General features: G+C 36.2%; 1 protein-coding gene across 1 annotated transcript in view; it reads left to right on the top strand.

Annotated features, from left to right (window-relative positions):
* CPSF2 (cleavage and polyadenylation specific factor 2) overlaps positions 1–20470 on the top strand; it is a 58994-nt gene that overhangs the window by 4599 nt on the left and 33925 nt on the right. Inside the window, exons 3-14 of the mRNA XM_053697543.1 lie at positions 1844–2003; positions 2082–2187; positions 2548–2677; positions 3339–3454; positions 4459–4646; positions 4728–5018; positions 7002–7102; positions 7192–7392; positions 8136–8288; positions 10534–10759; positions 11050–11352; positions 12696–12830. Of these exons, the coding sequence (XP_053553518.1) occupies positions 1844–2003; positions 2082–2187; positions 2548–2677; positions 3339–3454; positions 4459–4646; positions 4728–5018; positions 7002–7102; positions 7192–7392; positions 8136–8288; positions 10534–10759; positions 11050–11352; positions 12696–12830 (2110 nt within the window). The remainder of the gene's footprint in view (positions 1–1843; positions 2004–2081; positions 2188–2547; positions 2678–3338; positions 3455–4458; positions 4647–4727; positions 5019–7001; positions 7103–7191; positions 7393–8135; positions 8289–10533; positions 10760–11049; positions 11353–12695; positions 12831–20470) is intronic.

Below are 20470 nucleotides of genomic sequence, written 5' to 3'. Positions count from 1 at the left end.
ATAGTTCAAGCTGTGATTTGTCATAATTCTGATGATTATGGCTTACAGCTCATGAAAACCCCAAATCCACAATCTCAGAAAATTAGAATATTGTGAAAAGGTGCAATATTCTAGGCTCAGTGTCCCACTCTAATCAGCTAATTAAGCCATAACACCTGCAAAGGGTTCCTGAGCCTTTAAATGGTCTCTCAGTCTGGTTCAGTAGGAATCACAATCATGGGAAAGACTGCTGACCTGACAGTTGTGCAGAAAACCATCATTGACACCCTCCATAAGGAGGGAAAGCCTCAAAAGGTAATTGCAAAAGAAGTTGGATGTTCCCAAAGTCCTGTATCAAAGCACATTAATAGAAAGTTATGTGGAAGGGAAAAGTGTGGAAAAAAAAAAGGTGCACAAGCAGCAGGGATGACCGCAGCCTGGAGAGGATTGTCAGGAAAAGGCCATTCAAAAGTGTTGGGGACTTTCACAAGAGCCACCACACACAGACGGATCCTGGACATGGACTTCAAATGTCGTATTCCTCTTGTCAAACCACTCCTGAACAACAAACAACGTCAGAAGCGTTTTACCTGGGCTAAAGAAAAACAGACCTGGTCGGTTGCTCAGTGGTCCAAAGTCCTCTTTTCTGATGAGAGCAAATTTTGCATCTCATTTGGAAACCAAGGACCCAGAGTATGGAGGAAGAATGGAGAGGCACACACTGCAAGATGCTTGAAGTCCAGTGTGAAGTTTCCACGGTCTGTGTTGATTTGGAGAGCCATGTCATCTGCTGGTGTTGGTCCAATGTGCTTCATTAAGTCCAGGGTCAATGCAGCCGTCTACCAGGAGATTTTGGAGCACTTCATGCTTCCTTCCGCAGACAAGCTCTATGCAGACTCCCTGACTCCTTATTTTTTTTTCTATTTTCCAGTTAATCATTGCAATATTCAATAAAAATACACTTGGATAGCTGATTCTTACTTAATATACTGGACAATATTTTGAAGCCATTAGTGCATTTTAAATACCTGGGCTTCTAGAGTTTTTTATATCCACTTCTGATATGTTAATGTATCTGCCAATTGTGATGCTTTTACACATTTCTGTTAACTGATTGCTCTCTTGCCTCAGTGCATTACTTTTAGCAACACTATTCCATCCTTAAAATGTTTCCCTCATTTACGTTCCTTCAGACTATTATAATGATCATTTATTTGTATAGCACCACAAAATTCCGTAGGGCTGAGGTGTTACAGAAGACAGTAATTGAATAACAATTGTAATAAACGTACATTATTCCAGTCTCCTGTCTCATAAATAGACACCTATTTTAAATATAAGTAAAAAATATTCCTTCAGTTGGTATTTATAGTAAAAACATTTTTATATACCACATTTAAATGGCTTGTATATTCATAACTTTCTGTAACTTAAATTAAATGAAAATGTTTTATATTAAAGGGATAAGCCCAAATGTTTTCTTTCACAATTCAGATAGAGAATACAATTTTAGACAACTTTCTAATTTACTTCTATTATCAATTTTGGTTAATTATCTTGGTATTTTTTGTTGACTGAACAGCAATGTACTACTGGGAGATCGTTGAACACTACAGGTAAGTGACAAGGGGCAAATATGTGCAGCCTCGACTCTACCTAGGTAATAGCAAATACCGTAAACTTGAAAGTAGTTTAGAATTGCATTCTCTATCCGAATCATGAAAATGTAATTTTACTTTACTATTCCTTAAAGCTATATAAATATGTGGTCTATAATACTTCAGACATTTCAGAGATGCACTATTCTACCCTGATCACAAAGAATGAGAGACTAAGTTCTGTTTTTCTTTCTTTTCCTTTTTAGATATGTTCACCAGGTAGATGCTGTGCTGCTCTCCCACCCCGATCCCTTACATTTGGGAGCACTTCCCTATGCTGTTGGAAGAATGGGCTTGAATTGTGCTATATATGCTACTATACCAGTCTACAAAATGGGTCAAATGTTTATGTATGACTTGTATCAGGTGTGTATAAAATATATATTTCTATATCTGTTTCTGTGGTTTGCACTGAAAACTAAAATAAAAGCTTTTATTTTTCAGTCTCGACACAACACAGAAGATTTCAATTTATACACTCTGGATGATGTTGATTCTGCCTTTGATAAGATACAGCAGCTAAAGTTCTCTCAAATTGTGCATTTGAAAGGTATCCAATTTTATATTTTCTTTTTTTAATTATATGGACATTCTAGTTGAATTAAAAACTTAAATGTGCAAAATGCATCTAGTAAAAACCCTTTAGTGAGAGCTGCCAATGATGTAAAGTGACATTTCACTGCCGGCACATTTTACTGCTGGCACTTCGTGAAGGTGTAAGTGCTCACAAGTCCGATAACCAGTAAAAATGCTCACTAGAGATTTGATGTCTTTTACTAGAACCATTTTTGCAAACCCAAGTGTACTGCTGCTGTGCTTCAGATTCTATTATAATGTTCTAATAAATCCAAACAATTTCTCTGTACTGAAAGTGTTTGTGTGCCAACAATATTGTTTTTCTTTAAATTAGGGAAAGGTCACGGCTTGTCCATCACACCTTTACCAGCTGGACACATGATTGGAGGTACCATATGGAAAATCGTAAAAGATGGAGAGGAGGAAATTGTATATGCTGTAGACTTCAATCACAAGAGGGAAATGTACGTTCATTTTTTTTATTAAAGGACCATTCAATACAGTAGGATTGCATAATTGACAAACACATAATAAAAATACAATAGCACTTACTCTGAATTTCAAAGGAACAGTAGATATTCCCCCCTCCCCCCCGGCCCCCTTTATCATACAACAGCAAATCATAGATACATATACGTTTGCACATGTTTAGTAGAAGCTGATGCCTTAGACCAGATATTCTTAAACTTGGCCCTTCAGAGGTTTTGGAACTACATCTCCCATGATGCACAGCCAGCATATCAGCTGGCTGAGCATCATGGGAAATGTAGTTCCAAAACCTCTGGTGGGGCCAAGTTTGAGCATGTCTGCCTTAAGACAGAGAACATATATAAAGAAGGTGCACATTTAGTGTTTTTTTGTTTTCTAAACTGCATGCTCTATCTGAATAATAAATGTTTAATTTTGACTTTAGTGTCCCTTAAAAACATCTGGTGGCATGAGAACAAATGTGTAGCCACCAATCACCAGCTAGCTACCATTAGTGTAGGAAATGTAAATTTTCCTTTTCAACAAAGAATATCGCATAACTTTACAACACCAAAGTGTCTTTGTGTCTCATGGTGCACTTTTTGTTTTGTGGATAGTTAATTTGAAGTTTCTAGACTATTCTGCTTTCCCCTTCAGACATTTGAATGGATGCTCTTTGGAGATGATCAACAGACCTTCCCTACTTATCACTGATTCCTTTAATGCTACATATGTGCAACCCAGAAGAAAACAGAGAGATGAACAACTTCTAAGTAAGCACCTTTTTATTTTGGAATATCCTCTTGTGAGAAAAAAGTATGAGAGTCCTTGTCTTATTTGTAGTTTGTCTCCAGCCTTCACAATTAAAAATTGGATTTGTAATAAAACGCCGCATGTTTCTATCTACCATCTTTTTTTCACATAGTAATATCCGCTTAGTCTCTAAATTGAAATGGACATTTTGTTTCCCAAGTATGTGTAGTTCATATAAGATTTTAATTTGTCTATGAAAAACACTAGTAGATCCTGGAGCGGAGTCCAACGTTCACTGAAAATTCTGAAAATACTTTTCCATTTTTGAAGTTACCGCTTAAATAATGTTATATAATTATGCACTGTGTGCAGAAATATATAACATTATTCTGAACCTTTACTGTCCCTTTAAGTATCACTATGTAGAATGTAGTAGGTGAGACAAAAGGACACATTATGTACTCCGGCTTGAGGACAGAGCAAAACACCTTTTTTTTTTTTTTTTTTTTTTTTTTTTTTTTTTTGTAAACTACAAGAGAAATGTTTGAATGTGTGTATATATATAAATATATATATAAGTTTAAGCCTGTACAAAGAGAAAACCAGTAACAAGACCATATCCATGTTTTTACCAATAATTAAAACCTTATTATGCTCAGAAATGTACTTGGGATTCTCTGTAAGATGACATCTTATTACTCTATGTACTTCTTGATGTACACTGTATTTCCTTTTCTCATCCATTGTTGTTATTCTATAAAACTCAATAAAAATATTTATTTTAAAAAAAAAATTCAATTGGGGAGAAAAGTCAGATAATTTCATGTGCTCTCCCATATGTGGTTTCATTTATTTGTGCTAATTTTTATTATGTATTTTGCTGAGAAAACCTGTTCTGTATGTGCTGAAATTCTGAATGTATTAATTCTTTTTTTTGGTTTTGTTTGTAAATTCTGCATGTGATTACTGGTTATAGTAGATAACCATGCAGCACCAGTAAAACTGTTCATGTTCTACTTTGTAGCAAATGTCCTGGAAACCCTAAGGGGTGATGGAAATGTACTAATCGCAGTAGACACAGCAGGAAGAGTCCTAGAACTGGCTCAACTTTTGGATCAGATCTGGAGAACCAAAGATGCTGGTCTGGGTGTTTATTCCTTGGCACTTTTAAATAATGTCAGCTACAATGTAGTGGAATTTTCAAAATCTCAGGTAAGTTTGAATTTTCTTTCTACTTAACTCCTTTCTCTCATTTTCCATTTTGTTAATTTTAAATGTCTGATTATAATCCAGGTAGAGTGGATGAGCGACAAGTTGATGAGGTGCTTTGAGGACAAAAGGAACAACCCTTTTCAATTCCGCCACCTCACCTTGTGTCATGGATATGCTGATCTAGCTCGTGTACCAAGTCCAAAAGTGGTCCTTGCAAGTCAGCCTGATCTAGAGTGTGGATTTTCCAGGGAGCTTTTCATTCAGTGGTGTCAGGACCCCAAAAACTCAGTTATTCTTACCTACAGGACAACTCCAGGAACTCTAGCTCGGTTTCTTATTGATAATCCTACAGAAAAAATTATAGACATAGAGGTAAGAAACTTCTACATGGTAATTTCTTTTAGTTTTTGATGTACCATATACAATGAATAAGGACTGCAGACAATATATAAATGCTATCCTACTATAATGTTCATATTGATATATTTGTAAAATGTATATATTTAGAGAGTACATCCTAAAGGACAAGTATTTCATCCATGTATTGGGCTGTACACTACTCAATTTTTTTAAAACTATAGTAAGAATGCGTATCTTACTATGTGTATCAATCAGATCATTTGTGTTTACATTGCAGCTTAGATACAAGATAGTTGGCCCTGGCAGTTAACATATTTTAGCAAAGTATAAGAGTTTAGTATTGCTCTCTAGCGATCTTGTAGCCCAGATTTAGCTCCGTGTGTAGAAGCTAATTTGCCTAAAATCAGACAGTTATGCCTCCTCCTGCTGCACTGGGTGGTTACAATGTAATAAATTAGCTTCTACACATAAGGCTACAAGGAGATTGTTTCTCAGAGAAGTGTGTGAGAGAAGTTTAGTCTCGTGAGGGGAGGGAGTAAGGAGCTGCACAATGTTACCGGCGGAAGTGGTGGACAAACATAGCTGGCTGATTTTAGGCAGTTCGCTGCATCTCTTTTATTCTTATTTTACAAATAAAACCAATTGCTCAGTAAACCTCACTAACTTTCTGTAGTGAATGTCAAGTTTGATGAATCAGTGCCCGGTTTTTAAAAACCCTATTAAACACAGGGGCACTTTCATTCATCAAACTTTAAATTTCACTCGTTTTGTTAAAATACTTAGCTTTTAATCTTGAAAGCCGCTCCAGCGCTTCCCCCACCAGTCGCAAGCCTCTTCATATGTCAAAAATGAGGAATCCAGCTTCCTCCAATCACGGCTTTGCCTCAGGCAGTGATTCCCCTGGGGGGAAGCCATAATTGGAGGATGCCTTATTCGTCACTGCTGACGTATGAAGTGACGAGCGGCAGGAGAGGGAATTGCTGGAGCGTCTTTCAAGATTAAAAGGTATTTCAACAAAACAAGTGAAATGTAAAGTTTGATGAATGAAAGTGCCCCTGTTTTTAATAGGATTTTTGACATTTACTTTAAGGCAGTTAGTTAGGGAGTGAGGGGAAAACAATAGCTCAGTGATTAGAGTATAGGACGTACGTACACATATTCATTGAAACACCCAGCAATTTTTTTTTATTATTTATATTTTTACCCAAAATGCATTTAAAGCAAAAACAAAACTGGCCTGAGTATTTTTTTTTTTTAAGGCACATTAAAAGGACACTCTTCCTAGAGCAAAAAGCAAATTCAGTAATCTGTAAAGGGTGCAAATCAAACAATTGATATAGGCACTTTGCATATTTATTTATTTTTTAACCTTTTAAAGCCATTATGACGTTCTATTCCGTCATAATTAGACTGGGCTTTAAAGCCGTTATGACGGAATAAAACGTCATAACTAACGGCTGTCCTGAAGCCTTCTGTGCTTCAAGGATTTAATCGCGGTCTGGAGGGCGTTCCTAGGATTGTAGGGACGCCCCCCAGATGCGATCCAATAATTGAAATCATATGCACGATCGCGTAGTTTCAATTTGTCTACATCGGAACAGTTGTTCCGATGTAGGCACTTTAACCCTGTCACGAAAGGGTTAAAAACCCTTGTTACAGATTTTGGCTAGTCAACACTCATTTTTTACATTAAAAAAAAGTTCTTAATGTTCCTTTACAGTCATATTTATTTTTTTCTGGTGAAAGGCCAACAGATGAAGTTGACACTTTTCTGAAACTGACAGAAAAATGCCCATTTGACTTGGGCATCCCTATAAAATTGATCTTCAACTAGCTGGTAACATCTTCCACATCTCCACTGGCCACAACTTTTTGTTGTTGTTGTTTTGCAGTACTTTTTGATTGCTTATATATTCAACCAATTAAAAATGTTAATGTATCTGTTTACCTTTTTCTTCCTTTGTAATAATATTTTTATTTTTTATTTTTTTTAAGCTCCGCAAGCGTGTGAAACTTGAAGGGAAGGAGCTGGAAGAGTACTTAGAAAAAGAGAAACTGAAGAAAGAAGCAGCAAAAAAATTAGAGCAGTCAAAAGAGTAAGTAGATCTATTCCGAAGAGGGATACACCATATATATTTGCGTATATACTTTTGATTTCTAACCTGAGAGTCTAACCTATTTGCAGAGTAGACATTGACTCCAGTGATGAGAGTGACGCTGATGAGGATGTTGATCAGCCAACTGTTCACAAGGCCAAACATGACCTAATGATGAAGAATGAGGGCAGCAGGAAAGGGAGTTTCTTCAAGCAGGCAAAGAAATCCTACCCTATGTTCCCTGCACCTGAAGAGCGAATCAAATGGGATGAATATGGAGAGATTATAAAGTAAGTTGTGTTAAATGTTCTTTTGTACCATACTTAGACATTTGTAAAATAAGGACATATGTTTGAGAAGGATGGTTTTGTTTACTCAATAGTGGTGCTGTTTTGTTTTTGTTTTTTAAATAATTTTTATTGGGACAAATGTAAAGATACATAAACATCATAAAGCGGTCCAAACGATCTGAATAAAGACACGTGATACGCAGATCCCAAGGAGCTCAGTCTCACATCTGTGGTGCTTTTAGTGCGCTGCAGCCAGATGGTTTCTTCATAGAGCTCATACGTTTTTTAAACGGCTTTCCAATTTACTTCTATTATGAATTTAGCTCCATTCTATTGGCATCCTTTATTTAAAGAGCAGCAATGCACTACTGGGAGTTAGCTGAACACATTGGTAAGCCAATTGCAAGGGGCAAATATTTGCAGCCACCAATCGACAGCAAGCACCCATCTCCTGAGCCTACCTAGGTATGCTTTTAAACAAAGGATACCAAGAAAACAAAGCAAATTAGATAATAGAAGTACATTGGAAAGTTATTGAACATTATATTTTCTATCTGAATTGTGAAAGAAAAATTGTGTTTTTATGTCCTTGTATAGTATCAAATATTGACAGTTGAACAGCTGATTACCGATACTTTGGTCTTGGCATACAGTCTTGAAAGAAAGCCGAAAATATAATAAAATAATTTGGGACCGTTGGGGTTTTGTAAAACTTAGTAACATTTCAAAACATTCTGTGATAGACCAGAAGATTTTTTGGTCCCTGAGCTTCAAGCAACAGAGGAAGAGAAGAATAAGCTGGAATCTGGGTTGACAAATGGGGATGAACCAATGGACCAAGATCTATCAGATGTTCCCACTAAATGTGTTTCAGCAACAGAATCAATGGAAATCAAGTGAGTGAACGTTTCATCCCCCCCCATATACTTTAAACACTTATATTATAGAATGTGTAAACTGTCAACCCTATATAAAATATAAAGTTTGCAAATTAAATGCTTTCTGCGGAGGGTACCAGACATCTCCAGCATTGATAGTGCAGCATTTTTATGATATTCGCATGTGCAGCTATATATGAAACTTATTTATCAAGCTGAGGTCTTAGGTAAACAAAGTCAATACTGTGTCTCAAGCTCAGAGAAATCTACTCCTGCATTATTTGATTTACTTTCATATATGCACTTTGCTTTGGTCCGAGGCTGCGCCATAACAGTGTGAAAATATTTCTCCTATAGAAGGAGGTGTGAGCTAGCTGGGATACACATTATAGGGCTTAGTGGCTTCTTTGACACTGTTGGAGTTTGACAGACAGTTTATTTTACTAAACTGGTTGGAATTTGTTAAACTCTAGTGCAGTCCTAAAAATATTTACTCTGTTATATCCACCCAGGATTGTTTTGCTCATCTCTAGACTTAAAGGGACATAATACTCATATGCTAAATCATTTGAAACTGATGCAGTATAACTGTAAAAAGCTGACAGGAAAATATCACCTGAGCATCTCTATGTAAAAAAGGAAGATATTTTGCCTCACAATTTCCTCAGCTCACCAGAGTAAGTTCTGTGTAAAAAGTTATACTCAGCTGCTCCCAGCTGTAGGTAAAAAAATTAAGAAATGAACAGCAGCCAATCGGCATCAGCAGTGCTGAGGTCATGAACTCTTACTGTGATCTCATGAGATTTGACTTAACTCTCATGAGATTTCATAGTAAGCTTCCTTTACCTGATTGGTGAAATAATATGAGAGTGCACGAAGCTCATCCTTTCAGTTGTCCCAGGACAGACACACTAATATGCTGCTTAGAAATCCTTTACAATGGGAGGTGGCTACTGAGGAACTTTTGAGGTAAAATATCTTTCTTTTTTACATAGAGATGTTCAGGTGATATTTTCTAATCAGCTTTTTACAGCTATGCTGCATCACTTTCAAGGGTTTAAACATTTGGGTATTATGGCCCTTTAATTTGAAACCCCATGGTTCAGTTACTGTTTGCAGTGTCAGACAATTAAACTTTTTAGAATAAGAAATAGTGAAGACATATTTGCTCTTGCAAGGGTATTAAGGGGTCATGAAAGTCATAATTATACTTTCATGAATCAGAGCATTTAATTAAAAAAACAACTTTCTAATCTACTTTTGTTACCAGAGTTGCTTAAAGGGATACTGAACCCAAATGTTTTCTTTCACGATTCAGATAGAGCATGCAATTTTAAGTAACTTTCTAATTTACTTCTTTTATCATTTTTTCTTCGTTGTCTTGCTATTTTTATTTGAAAAAGAAGGCTTCTAAGCTAAGGAGCCAGCAAATGTTTGGTTTAGAACCATAGACAGCACTTGTTTCTTGGTGCTGTCCAGTCAGCAAGGACAACCCAGGTTGTTCACCAAAAATGGGCCGGCATTTAAATTTACATTCTTGCTTTTCAAATAAACATACCAAAAGAATGAAGAAAATGTGATAATAGGAGTAAATTAGAAAGTTGCTTAAAATTGCATGCTCTATCTGAATCATGAAAATGTAATTTGACCTGAGTGTCCCTTTAATGGGCACACCACCCAGCTGATTTAACTCCCCGCCTGGCTAAAAAAGCCAGTATTAATCTAAAATTTGTTAATATTTTTTTCAATGTTTGTTACACAAATTATCATTAAATCAATTTATGTTAAATTATACAGTTAGTTTGTGCTTTGGATAATTTAAAGGGACATTTAGCCACCAACCTGCAAGTGCTACCCAGTTGCTGAAACAAAAATGTTCTGGCTCCTAAGCTTACATTCCTGCTTTTCAAATAAAGGTACCATGCATGCTCTATCTGAATTGTGAAAGAAAAAAATGTGGCTTTCATATCCCTTTAAGCCTGCTTTGGTGTTTAGGTGGTACTTCACTCCTATTCACAAAAGTACAATACAGATGAAGGTCAGTTAGTCTATGAAGAGCATTGGTGGCAAAATGTGCCATGATCTGAGTTTAGATGTTTAGTGGCCTTTTGGGCAACAGTATCTCTGGTTTTCCTAATCTATTATTCCCAATGGAGCTGGAGTTAAGAAACATACTAGGCTGTATTTTAAAAGAATTATGTTATAAGGTGCATAAAAGCAAGTGCTAAAGTTTTATAGCCTCTTTAATTGTACTCTACTTCAGGGCCAGAGTTAATTACATTGACTATGAGGGACGCTCAGACGGAGACTCCATAAAAAAAATCATTAACCAGATGAAGCCACGTCAGCTCATTATTGTGCATGGCCCTCCTGATGCCAGCCAAGATCTTGCAGAGGCATGTAGAGCATTTGGAGGCAAAGATATTAAAGTGTACACCCCAAAACTCCATGAGACCGTAGATGCCACAAGTGAGACACACATTTATCAGGTGAGAATAGGAATCGATTTATGCATTTATATAATATATAAGGCTTAATAGAGTGAAATGCATTAAAGGTTTACAAGGAGAAAAGTCTCTATTTATTCATCTTTTATTTTATATTCTAGTCCTGGTGGCTCTCCTAAGGGAGGTGTCCTAACATAATTAAACTTTTTTTATTTTTTATATAGAGATGTATTTTGTTAAAAAAATAAATAAAATGCATATGGTGGATACAGAATGTTATTGTTTGCTTCACCTTCCATGTTAAGCCCTGATTAAAAATATAATTTATTTAGGTCAGACTAAAAGAATCTCTGGTCAGCTCCCTTAAGTTCTGTAAAGCAAAAGACACTGAGCTAGCATGGATTGATGGATTGTTGGACATGCGGGTGGATAAGGTAGACACAGGAGTTATCTTAGAAGAAGGAGAACTAAAAGATGAAGCGGAAGACTCTGAGATGCAAGTTGATACTCCTTCTGTAGATGCCAGTTCTATAGCCCAGCAGAAGGTTATTAAAAGCATATTTGGAGATGATGACAAGGAATTTTCTGAGGAGAGTGAGATCATTCCTACACTGGAGCCATTGCCACCAAATGAGGTACTGCACAACATAACTTCTGTCCTGGTCTTAGTGAAACAATGGAGCTAGAAATTATTCTGAATAAAATGCAATCGTTCTAAGACCACTTGCATTTTGCAATAAGCTTTTAGTTAGGGATGTTGTCCTCCACTATGTTTCCACCAACCCCAAGATTTAATGCAACCATTATTTCAGTCTGTCAGAATTTCTGAGAAAACTGTAGCTTTTGCACAGTACATATTTGAATTCATTTTATTATGTTATTATATAATAACATAATGTTTATTATGTTATTACAACCTGTAATTGCCCATTTATTACAAACTAAAGAAATGCATTCCTAACAACACCCCTTTAACTTTTATGTATAACATTTAACAAAGGTATATAGATACATATATCTATGTATGATATATTCTGTAATATAACATTTAAATATACGGTTGCACAATTTGTTATGTAATTGATCTTAGCACACTTGTTACAAACTGATGTTAATAGATAAGTGAAAACAAAAAATGCAGTTGTGATTAATATTGAATCAGTTAGCCGCCATGTTATTTATCACTGATTTTTTTTAATCTTTTGATGCCTTGCAGATACCCACAGGGAAAAGCCGGTTTCTTATATATTTTTTTTTTTGGGTCGGGGGGGGGGGCTTTACCTTAATTTGTCCATTATGTCACTTTTGTAACTACTAGTTCAAACAGCACAGCAGTCCTTGTAGTTGGATTGGGTAAATAACAAAAAAAAATCACTTGGCCTTGCACATGTTTTCACATGGAATTTTTTGTGGTCTGTGATGTGTGCCGCCATACCCTTTACCTGACAGATTAAAGGGACATTTCAACTCAAAATGTAATTCCACACAGTATGTGTAATAATGCATAGTTAAAAAACAAACAAAATCAATGTATTTTCATTGTTTTGACTGCTTTGCCTGTGGTTTGATTCTGAAAATTGTGTTCTTTGCCTGCAGAGTGGCAGTAGTACATACTGATCTTACAACATGTTACACCACAGCAGCTTAGATTAGGAGCTCACCTATATCTATCCTTAATTAGCCACAGCTAAGGCGCAAATATAAACGTATTTATCAGTACTTTATATACTGTATGTAAAGTATATATTTTTTTATTTTATAATAATGAGATTTTTTTTCAACAAAAGGAACAATCCATGAGTTGAACACCAACAAGTACAAGTACATTTCAGAATGCAGTCAAGTCTGACATATAGATGAGATTATCTTGAGTATATCACCAACTGTAAAGCATATTATTTTAATGCATTTTGTGTATGTTCTGTGTTATTCAAGGCAACTATTAAACAACTATCAGTGATAACATTGTCTTTATCAGATTCCAGGTCACCAGTCTGTATTTATGAATGAACCAAGGCTCTCAGATTTTAAGCAAGTGCTCCTGAAAGAGGGGATTCAAGCAGAATTTGTTGGAGGTGTGCTAGTTTGCAACAATGTGGTGGCTGTTCGCAGGGTGAGTCAAATGTCTTTTGCTATAAATTGTGAAATTTGTCACAGTTACATAGGACTTTTATTGGGGAAGTGATTCTGAAACTGTTAGAGAGCCAATTTGCATACCTTTTTTGTTTTTTTTTATTTAGGGATATTGCCTAAATCAATGAATTAGGTTTGCATTTGCTGATCTCTATTTAGAGATAAAGGTGGGATCGGAGCGCTGATCAGAAAAAAGGCTAAGGTATGATAAGCTGACATATGTAAATAAATAATTTAATACAATTTAACACACTGAAGCATGGATCCATGCACAATAATAGAATATAAAAATGCTAATATAAAACACATAAAAACAATGCCACAAAAGGATTCCCTAAATTGGATATCGGGGGGAGTGGACTTGCTGATCCCCGCTGGCCTTCGTACCTATGTGAACTTGGGAATCTTAGCCATATATCCTGGTTGATATCGATGGAGGCGGATAAATAGTTCCGCAAGCCTTGATATCCTATATCGACTCCGAGTATGACTAAGTGGCTAAATATAAATTGTCCTGAATGATTCTAGTGTGACTGAACTTCTCTAGTGTAGTGAATGACAGCTAGAAGTATATAAGGTAAATACATAGTGAATAAACATAAACATACAAAATGATGATAATAATCGCACTAATGTGAGTGGGTAATCAGAATGTGTCCAAAATAAGCAAAAATGAGAAAAATACAAAAAAGAAACAATGCAAAATCCCCCCCCCCCCCGATATCCATTGTTTTTATTACTTTTATATTAGCATTTTTATATTCTATTATTGTGCATGGATCCATGCTTTCAGTGTGTTAAATTGAATTAAATTATTTATTTACATCTGTCAGCTTATCATACCTTAGCCTTTTTTTTCTGATTGGTGCTCCGATCCCACCCTTATCTCTACACAATTACTGATTTGGTATGCTAGGTACCATCTGCTCGGAGCTGTAGGTATTGTTTCTTTGCCCTAGGCGCTTGATCACCCGTATAGCACCTGATCTCTATTTAGGGCAACCATTTTCTTTTCTTTTCTCCGTCTAGACATTTATTCTGGTTCTAAATTTAAAAAAATAATACAGTAACAGGAAAATTAATATTCCCTATTGTGAGATACAGGCTTTTCTCAACCTTGAAATACTGTGAATAATTCTATCTATAATCAGAGGTATTCCAGCATAGAGACTGGATGTCCTTAGAAATGTAAGTGCTGTCTCTTATTTACTGATATTAAATAATACTATCAGTAGAAGATTCTGCCTTCAAAATTGTATTCTTTTTTTGTTTTTAATAAAAAAAAATTTGTTGACTATCTGGGACCAAGGCTATTTTTGCATTTCTGCGGTGTTTGTGTTTAGCTGTAATTTTCCTCTTACTCATTTACTGTACCCACACACATTCTATACCGTTTTTCTCGCCATTAAATGGACTTTCTAAAGATAGCATTATTTTCATCATATCTTATAATTTACTATAAAAAAAATATATAAAATAAAAAATGGAAAAAACACACTTTTTCCAACTTTGACCCCCAAAATCTGTTACACATCTTCAACCACCAAAATAACTCCTATGCTAAATAGTTTCTAAATTTTGTCCTGAGTTTAGAAATACCCAATGTTTACATGTTTGCTTTTTTTGTAAGTTATAGGGCCATAAATACAAGTAGCACTTTGGTATTTCCAAACCATTTTTTTTTTTCAAAATTAGTGCATTGGAACACTGATATCTTTCAAGAATCCCTGAATATCCCTTGACCTGTGTATATGTATGTATATATATATATATATATATATATATATATATATATATATATATATATATATATATATATATATATATATATATAAAAAAAATTTTTAGAAGGCATCCTAAAGTATTGATCTAGGCCCATTTTGGTATATTTCATGCCACCATTTCACTGCCAAATGCGATCAAATAAAATAAATTGTTCACTTTTTCACAAACTTTTTCACAAATTTTAGGTTTCTCACTGAAATTATTTACAAAAAGATTGTGCAAGTATGGCACAAGTGGTTGTAAATGCTTCTCTTGGATCCCCTTTGTTCAGAAATAGCAAAAATATATGGCTTTGGCGTTGCTTTTTGGTAATTAGAATGCCTCTAAATGCCGCTTCGCACCACACGTTTATTATGCCCAGCAGAGAAGGGGTTAATTAGGGAGCTTGTAGGGTTAATTTTAGCTTTAGTGTAGTGTAGTAGACAGCCCAAAGTATTGATCTAGGCCCCTTTTGGTATATTTCATGCCACAATTTCACTGCCAAATGCGATCAAATAAAAAAAAATCGTTCACTTTTTAACAAACTTTAGGTTTCTCACTGAAATTATTTACAAACAGCTTGTGCAATTATGGCACAAATGGTTGTAAATGCTTCTCTGGGATCCCCTTAGTTCAGAAATAGCAGACATTTATGGCTTTGGCGTTGCTTTTTGACAATTAGAAGGCCGCTAAATGCAGCTGCGCATCACACTTGTATTATGCCCAGCAGTGAAGGGGTTAATTAGGTAGCTTGTAGCGAGTTTGCAGGGTTAATTTTAGCTTTAGTGTAGAGATCAGCCTTCCACCTGACACATCCCACCCCCTGATCCCTCCCAAACATCTCTCTTCCCTCCCCCACTCCACAATTGTCCCCGCCATGTTGAGTACTGGCAGAAAGTCTGCCAGTACTGAAATAACATAATTTATGTAAGAACTTACCTGATAAATTAATTTCTTTCATATTGGCAAGAGTCCATGAGCTAGTGACATATGGGATATACAATCCTACCAGGAGGGGCAAAGTTTCTCAAACCTCAAAATGCCTATAAATACACCCCTCACCACACCCACAATTCAGTTTAACGAATAGCTAAGAAGTGGGGTGATAAAGAAAGGAGTAAAAAGCATCAACAAAGGAATTTGGAAATAATTGTGCTTTATACAAAAAAAACTAACGTCCATAAAAAAGGGTGGGCCTCATGGACTCTTGCCAATATGAAAGAAATTAATTTATCAGGTAAGTTCTTACATAAATTATGTTTTCTTTCATGTAATTGGCAAAAGTCCATGAACTAGTGATGTATGGGATAGCAATACCCAAGATGTGGAATTCCACGCAAGAGTCACTAGAGAGGGAGGGATAAAATAAAAACAGCCATTTTTCACTGAAAAAAATAATAATCCACAACCCAAAATATAAGTTTATTCTCATAAATGAAAAGAAAAACTTAAAACATAAGCAGAAGAATCAAACTGAAACAGCTGCCTGAAGAACTTTCTTCCAAAAACTGCTTCCGAAGAAGCAAATACATAAAAACGGTAGAATTTAGTAAATGTATGCAAAGAAGACCAAGTTGCTGCTTTGCAAATCTGATCAACTGAAGCTTCATTGTTAAAAGCCCATGAAGTGGAGACTGATCTAGTAGAATGAGCTGTAATTCACTGAGGCGGGGCTTGACCCGACTCCAAATAAGCTTGATAAATCAAAAGCTTTAACCACGAAGATAAGGAAACAGCAGAAGCCTTCTGACCTTTCCTAGAACCAGAAAATATAAAAAATAGACTAGAAGTCTTCCTGAAATCTTTAGTAGCTTCAACATAATATTTCAAAGCTCTTACCACATCCAAAGAATGTAAGGATCTCTCCAAAGAATTCTTAGGATTAGGACACAAGGAAGGGACAAAAATTTCACTATTAATGTTATTAGAATTCACAACCTTAGGTAAGAATTTAAATCAAGTCCGCAAAACCGCCTTATCCTGATGAAAAATCAGAAAAGGAGATTCACAAGAGAGAGCGGATAATTCAGAAACTCTTCTAGCAGAAGAGATGGCCAAAAGAAACAACACTTTCCAAGAAAGCAGTTTAATGTCCAAAGAATGCATAGGCTCAAACGGAGGAGCTTGTAAAGCCTTCAAAACTAAATTAAGACTCAGAGGAGAGATTGATTTAATGTCAGTCTTGATACAAACCAAAGCCTGCACAAAACAATGAATATTAGCAATCTTTCTGTGAAAAACAGAGCAGAGATTTGTCCTTCAAGGAACTTGCAGACAAACCTTTATCCAAACCATCCTGAAGAAACTGCAAAATTCTAGGAATTCTAAAAGAATGCCAAGAGAATTTATGAGAACACCATGAAAAGTAAGTCTTCCAAACTCGATAATCTTTCTAGAAACAGATTTACAAGCCTGCAACATAGTATTAATCACTGAGTCGGAGAAACCTCTATGTCTAAGCACTAAGCATTCAATTTCCATACCTTCAAATTTATTGATTTGAGATCCTGATTTAAAAAAACGGACCTTGAGATAGGTCTGGCCTTAATGAAAGTGGCCAAGGTTGACAACTGGACATCCGAACAAGATCCGCATACCAAAACCTGTGAGGCCATGCTGGAGCTACCCAGCACAAACGATTTCTCCATGATGATTTTGGAGATCACTCTTGGAAGAAGAACTAGAGGCGGGAAAATATAAGCAGCTTGATAACACCAAGGAAGTGTCAATGCATCCACTTCTTCCGCCTGAGGATACCTGGACAGGTACCTGGGAATTTTTTTGTTTAGATGAGATGCCATCAGATCTATTTCTGGAAACCCCCACATCTGAACAATTTGAGAAAACACATCTAGGTGGAGAGACCATTCTCCCGGATGTAAAGTCTGATGACTGAGGTAATCCGCTTCCCAATTGTCTATACCTGGGATATGAACCGCAGAAATTAGACAGGAGCTGGATTCTGCCCAAACAAGTTTTCAAGATACTTCTTTCATAGCTTGAGGACTTTGAGTCCCACCCTGATGATTGACATATGCCACAGTTGTGATATTGTTGGTCTGAAAACAAATGAATGGTTCTCTCTTCAACAGAGGCCAAAACTGAAGAGCCCTGAGAATCTTGATTGGTAATCTCGCCTCTTGAGATTTCCAAACCCCTTGTGCTGTCAGAGATCCCCAAACAGCTCCCCAACCTGAAAGACTCGCATCTGTTGTGATCACAGTCCAGGTTGGATGAACGAAAGAGGCCCCTAAAAATATACGATGGTGATCTAACCACCAAGTCAGAGAAAGTCAAACATTGGGATTTAAGGATATTAATTGTGATATCCTTGTATAATCCCTGCACCATTGGTTCAGCATACAAAGCTGGAGAGGTCTCATATGAAAACGAGCAAAGGGGATCGTGTCCGATGCTGCAGTCATGAGACCTAAAACTTCCATGCACATAGCTACTGAAGGGAATGACTGAAGGTTCCGACAGGCTGCAATCAATTTCAAACGTCTCTTGTCTGTTAGAGACAAATTCATGGACACTGAATCTATCTGGAAACCTAAAAAAGGTTACCCTTGTCTGTTGAATCAAAGAACGTTTTGGTAAATTGATCCTTCAACCATATCTTCGAAGAAACAGTAGTTGATTTGTGTGAGATTCAGCAGAACGTAAAGACTGAGCAAGTACGAAGATATCGTCCAAATAAGGAAACACCGCAACACCCCGCTCTCTAATAACAGAGTAGGACACAGAGAACCTTTAAAAAGATTCTTAGAGCTGTTGCTAGGCCAGAAAGGAAGAGCAACAAATTGGTAATGCTTGTCTAAAAAAGAGAATCTCAGGAACTGATAGCGATCTGGATGAATCAGAATATGTAGATATGCATCCTGTAAGTCTTTTGTGGGCATATAATGCCCTTGCTGAACAAAAGGAAGAATAGACCTTATTGTCACCATTTTCTTTCTTTGGGACAATGAATAGATTTGAATAAAACCCCATACCCTGTTCCTGAAACGGAACTGGCATGATTACCCCAGATAAGTCCAGGTCTGAAACACACTTCAGGAAAGCCTGAGCCTTTACTGGGTTTGCTGGAATACGTGAGAGAAAAATTTTTTCTAATGGGCTGTCTTACTCTGAATCCTATTCTGTACCCCTGAGAGACAATATTCTGAATCCAATGGTTTTGGACCGAATTGATCCAAACATCTTTGAAAAATCTTAATCTGCCCCCTACCAGCTGAGCTAGAATAATAGGGGCTGCACCTTCATGCGACCTTGGGGGCTGACTTTGATCTCTTAAATGGCTTGGATTTATTCAAATTTGGAGAAGGCTTCCAATTGGAAACAGATTCCTTGGGGGAAAAATTAGGTTTCTGTTTCTTATTTAAGAACGAAAATGGTTAGAAGCTTTAGATTTACTCTTCGATCTTTATCCTGAGGCAAAAAAACTCCCTTCCCCCCAGTGACAGTTGAAATTATTTAATCCAACTGTGAACCAAATAATTTATTATCTTGGAAAGAAAGAGAGAGCAATCTGGACTTAGAAGTCATATCAGCATTCCAAGATTTAAGCCACAAAGCTCTTCTAGCTAAAATAGCTAAAGACAGATATAAAAAAATGGCATCACAAATGAAATTATTAGCATGTTGAATCAAGTTAACAATGCTAGACAAATCATGATTCCATACTTGTTGCGCTAAAGTTTCCAACCAAAAAGTTGAAGCAGCTGCAACATCAGCCAAAGAAATTGCAGGCCTAAGAAGAAGACCTTAAAATAAATAAGCTTTCCTTAGATAAGATCCAAGTTTCCTATCTAAAGGATCTTTAAAATACTATCTTCTGTAGGAATAGTAGTACGTTTAGCAAGAGTAGAGAGAGCCCCATCAACTTTGGGGATCTTTTCCCAAAACTCCAATCTAACTGCTTGCAAAGAATACAATTTTTTAAACCGTAAAGAAGGAATAAAAAGAAGTACCAGGCCTATTCCATTCCTTAGAAATCATATCAGAAATAGCATCAGGAACTGGAAAAACCTCTGAAATAACCACAGGAGGTTTATAAACAGAATTTAAACGTTTACTAGTTTTAATATCAAGAGGACTAGTCTCCTCAATATCCAATATAATCAACACTTCTTCAACAAAGAACAAATGTACTCCATTTTAAATAAATAAGTAGATTTGTCAGTGTGAATATCTGAGGAAGGATCTTCTGAATCAGATTGATCCTCATCAGGGGATAATTCCGTATGTTGTCGGTCATTTGAAATGTCATCAACTTTATGAGAAGTTTTAAAAGACCTTTTACGTTTATTAGAAGGCTGGATGGCAGACAAAGCCTTCTGAATAGAATCAGAAATACATTCTTATAAATTCACAGGTATATCTTGTACATTAGATGTTAAAAGAACAGCAACAGGCAATGTACTATTACTGATGGACAAAAGTTTATCATGACAATTTATTACAAACCACAGCTAGAAATATAATATCCATAAGATTACAACAAATGTACTTAGCTTTGGTAGAACTGTTATCAGTCAGCAGGATTCCAACAATGTTTTCTGAGACAGGATCAGATTAGGACATCTTGCAAATGTAAAAGAAAAAACAACATATAAAGCAAAATGATCAATTTCCTTATATGGCAGTTTCAGGAATGGGAAAAAAATGCAAACAGCATAGCCCTCTGATAAAGAAAAAAGGCAAGAGGCATATAGGAATGGGGTTTAAATGAAAATATTTGGCGCCAAGTATGACGCACAAACAAACCGATTTTTTTTGGCGCTATCGACATCCGGAAATGACACACTCGCGTCATTGAAGACGCAACCTTGTGAAAGGACTCGGCGTCAACAA

This window comes from Bombina bombina, chromosome 1, assembly GCF_027579735.1.
Source record: "Bombina bombina isolate aBomBom1 chromosome 1, aBomBom1.pri, whole genome shotgun sequence".
NCBI classification, from domain to species: domain Eukaryota; kingdom Metazoa; phylum Chordata; class Amphibia; order Anura; family Bombinatoridae; genus Bombina; species Bombina bombina.
This window is presented reverse-complemented; position numbering and strand designations above follow the sequence as displayed.